The following is a 3,788-nucleotide window of genomic DNA, read 5'->3' as shown; positions in this document are numbered from 1 at the left end:
GCGCGCACTTGAACAACCCGGAGTAAACCCGGACTGGGTTCGTTTCAGCATTTCAAAATCAACGACCATGCCCCGGTCGGCCGAGGCCATGGCGGACGCTGCGCCCGACGACGGTGGCGATGGCGATGCGACTGCTACCTCGCCCAAGCAAGTAGAGACGGACGACGCGCATCTGCCAAGCGCTGTCTCGATCCATGAGGCCATCCGCATGGTCGGCTACGGACGCTTCCAGCGAACGCTTCTCGTTGTCTCGGGGCTCATGTTCATGGCCGTACGCCACCTTGGCCGCTAGCATTGGCCTCATCCTGCAGACACTAGGATGCGACCGAGGTCATGCTGCTCTCGTTCCTCCAGGTGCTCGTGAAGGACGAGTGGCACCTCAGCTACGCGCAGGAAGCCGGAATCACGGCCGCGGTCTTTGCCGGCGAGCTGCCCGGCGCTCTCTTCTGGGGCTACTTTGGCGACAAGTACGGTCGGCGCATGGGCTTTCTTTGGTCCGCGCTCTGCATTGCGATCTTCGGCGTGCTCTCCGCCTTTGCGACCAACGTCTACTACCTCATGGCGTGTCGGGCGGTCGTCGGCTTTGGCGTCGCCGGTACGTCACCGCGCAGAATTCAATGTATCAAGTACCTATACATCGACTTCAACGTGGACTAGGATCGCTCGTACCTTTCGACCTCATGGCCGAGTTTCTTCCCGACAAAGAGCGCGGGCGCATCCTCCTCTACTTTCAGCTCTTCTGGACGGTGGGTATTGGCTTCGTCGCCGTCTTGGCCTGGTCGGTCCTTGAGCCCCTCGGATGGCGCTGGCTCACAGGTACGTTGTTGTCTCCATATCAACTCGTAAAGGAGGTGTCTAGCTCTCTGCGCCACACCGCTTCTTCTTGTGCTTGCGTCATTTCCGTGGATGCCCGAGTCGCCCAAGTGGCTCTGCGATCAAATGCGCTTTGAGGAAGCGCTTGTCGTGCTGCGCATGACTGCGTCACTCAACGGCACCGAACTGGACCCGACTCTGAGTTTGCGTCCGATGGAGTCGACCAAGTACAACAAACACCGTGGCGTTCACGAGCTTTGCGGGCCCGTGCTTCGGCGGGCGTCGACCATGCTGTTCCTCATTTGGTTTGGCTTTGGGCTTGCCTACTATGGGTACAACTCTAGCTCCAACATTTCGCGCGTTTTGTATATATGAGTGACGTGCGTAGCATCATTCTGCTGTTCCCACGGCTGTTTGCACAGTCGTCGTCGTCCACCGAGACGTTCAACTATGCAAGCATCTTTCTCGCCGCCCTCGCCGAAGTCCTCGGCGTTCTCTGCACGATCGCTGTCGTCGATCGCGTATATTTTGCTTGCGAGACATCTCATTTCTTATCCTCAGCTGTAGTGGGGTCGACGGGGCACGCAGGTCGTCATGTACGGTGTGGCGACTCTCGCTGTGCTCGCGTCGGCCGCCGAGTGGAGCCTATGGCTCTTGACGCTCCTAGCGATGCTTGCTCGGGCGGCGATCATGGGGGCGTCCAGCACCACGTGGCTAGCGACCCCCGAGGCCTTCCCGACACATGGTACGCCAATCTATGAAGTAGCAACTTGACGGAGATGACGACTAGTGCGCACGACGGGCCATGGGATTGCCAGTGGCATGGCTCGCATTGGAGGGTTTCTCACTCCGTTCTTGGCCGACGCACCGGGTATGACGGTCGAGTACATCTGCGGCATCTACGGCATCGTACTCGGCCTCACGACGGTCGCCGCGTACGGTCTTCCGCCGGATCCGACCGATCCGGATGACGTTGCGCTCTCCACCGAGCTCCAAGGGCTCACGACGAGCGAAGAAAGCAGCTCCACCAACCTCACGCCAAGCGGTGACGACGACGCACAAGTATCGTGATCTCGGATTAAATACGAAACCACGAGCTCGTTTTTTGGTTGTTCGACGAACTGCTGCTGATCGGTGGCATGGCCAAAGACGGTCGTCGCGGCGTCGCGGGGTCTTGGTTGGGCCGTGGTAAGCTGCTCAGTTGCTTGCGGAGCACACTGGGGGGCTTGGGAACCCGTGGCGGGATGTCTGCTGTCGCCATCGCAGTCTTTTCTAGCAGTGCTTGGACACGTTGTGAGAGGCACCGGTTCTCGTTCTTCATGGCCATGTACTTTTCAAATGTTGTCGACGCTTCCACGTCCTGCACGTATGCCTCAAGCTGCGTCATGTCGCATAGTTGGCCAACACGAAACGTTATATCGCACCGAGTCGACTTTGGCAGCGAGGTTGGTGCTATGCGCGTCGGCCATCGCGAGGTCTCGCTGCAGCTGCGTCACCAAACACTTGGTGGTTTCAGCGCGAACCTGTCTAGCCGACTACGAATTCTGGCAACCAGGCAGGAGACCTACCTTGCAATCTTGGAGGTCCCCATCCAGACGGTCTCGCTGGTGGGTCATTTCAATGAGCTGCTTCGTGGCAAGTGCCAGCTCTACGTTAAAATGAGATGCGAAACTCTGAGAACGCAGTGCGCCTACGCGTCTCAGTCTCGGTGCAGAGCTTGCACCGAACCGGCGCACTGGGCTACGTAGACAAGGGTCAGACTTGCAGAGGGGCGTGGACTTGGCCAACGTCAGGAACGGGAGGCTGCGCACTCAGCTCTTGCAGCTGCGTTTCAAGGGTTGCCAGACGACCCGCGAGCTTTTCGTTTTCCCGCGTGATGGCCTCCTACGCCGCACGCCTTCCGAGATGGCTGAATGAATAGAAACACCCCACCAGATCATGCTTGGTCGCGGCAAGCTGGTAACACACTTGGTCGTTGACATTGCGCAACGACGACGTACTCGCCTCGCTAGCTTCGAGGCGCCTCTGGAGGTCGAGTTCGCTTGCTTCCAGTTCCTATATACGTCTAAGAACACGCAGCTCAAGGCTCGCACCGCACCTCGACACGGACGTCAAGGTTCGTAACGCGCTCTTCGAGGCAAGAAATCTTCGCCTTCGAGTCCTACGCACTCCCGCACATGACAACAACGTCCATGAGGGGATGCGAGAGCGCACGGCCAGCTGTGTCTTTAATGCGGCAACGTCTGTGTCGCTCGCTTCCACAGATGCGGCGTGGGTCTCTTGCAGCGCAACGAGCTGGGCGTTCACGTCGTTTGCGTCGGCCTGCACTTTGGCCAGTCGCTTGGCCAAGCGGTCTCGGTCCTCTGACGTTTTGGTGGCGTCCTGCATGCTGGAGACGACCATGCGCTCGAGCTCGACGTTGCGGGCCGCGACGAACGTCAGCTGACTCTCGGTGTTGATGTAGCCTTTCTCACGGGCCTTAAACCACCACCAATTTGAAGCCACATGTGCATCAGCAGAATCAATACCTCCATAGCCGCGACCTTGATACGCAGCGCGAGCACCTCGTCTTCGAGATCATTCAGCGCCTCGAGGTTGCGCAGGTGCAGAAGTCGGCTGCGTATGTCATCGTCGCCCATCGCGGCGGCAAAGTCGGTTTCGCTACCAGTTACGTCGGCGCTTGAACGATGCATACGCACTTGAGTCAAGTCGACACCGTACACGAAATCGCGCTCTGCATAGCATCAAAGCATACGTAGTGCTACTGCAGTGGCAGCGTATCTTCTGTAGGTCGGGACTTCAAGGACGCGCGCGACTTGAGTCATCTGCCTTGCCCTATTTATAGCCGCCAGCGTAGCCAGGACGGTTGTTGCGAAGATGCTGCGACAACTCGGGGGTGGGCCGTCATCGCCGATCGTGCCCATATCTTCCGCGGTCTCCCCGGTATCGACGCGCGGACTTGTCTATGTGCAAGC

General features: G+C 58.8%; 2 protein-coding genes across 2 annotated transcripts; one reads left to right on the top strand and one right to left on the bottom strand.

Annotated features, from left to right (window-relative positions):
- Positions 1 to 88: 88 nt before the first annotated feature.
- SDRG_13196 (hypothetical protein) lies at positions 89 to 1,934 on the top strand (the record flags this gene model as incomplete). Its single annotated transcript, XM_008619277.1, has 7 exons — positions 89 to 271; positions 319 to 595; positions 658 to 816; positions 860 to 1,145; positions 1,202 to 1,334; positions 1,381 to 1,558; positions 1,604 to 1,934. 7 exons carry the CDS (start codon positions 89 to 91, stop codon positions 1,882 to 1,884), a joined length of 1,497 nt encoding a protein of 498 aa, XP_008617499.1. The 3' UTR covers positions 1,885 to 1,934.
- Positions 1,935 to 1,984: 50 nt separating this feature from the next.
- On the bottom strand, positions 1,985 to 3,452 carry SDRG_13195 (hypothetical protein; the record flags this gene model as incomplete). The annotated part of the gene is made up of 10 exons (XM_008619276.1): positions 1,985 to 2,061; positions 2,102 to 2,191; positions 2,238 to 2,336; positions 2,382 to 2,461; positions 2,508 to 2,553; positions 2,593 to 2,697; positions 2,746 to 2,868; positions 2,912 to 2,974; positions 3,028 to 3,291; positions 3,342 to 3,452. The coding sequence occupies 10 exons, from the start codon at positions 3,450 to 3,452 to the stop codon at positions 2,011 to 2,013; spliced, it is 1,032 nt and encodes a 343-aa protein (XP_008617498.1). The 3' UTR covers positions 1,985 to 2,010.
- Positions 3,453 to 3,788: the final 336 nt, after the last annotated feature.

Source organism: Saprolegnia diclina (genome assembly GCF_000281045.1).
Source record: "Saprolegnia diclina VS20 unplaced genomic scaffold supercont1.57, whole genome shotgun sequence".
Lineage (NCBI taxonomy): Eukaryota > Oomycota > Saprolegniomycetes > Saprolegniales > Saprolegniaceae > Saprolegnia > Saprolegnia diclina.
This window is presented reverse-complemented; position numbering and strand designations above follow the sequence as displayed.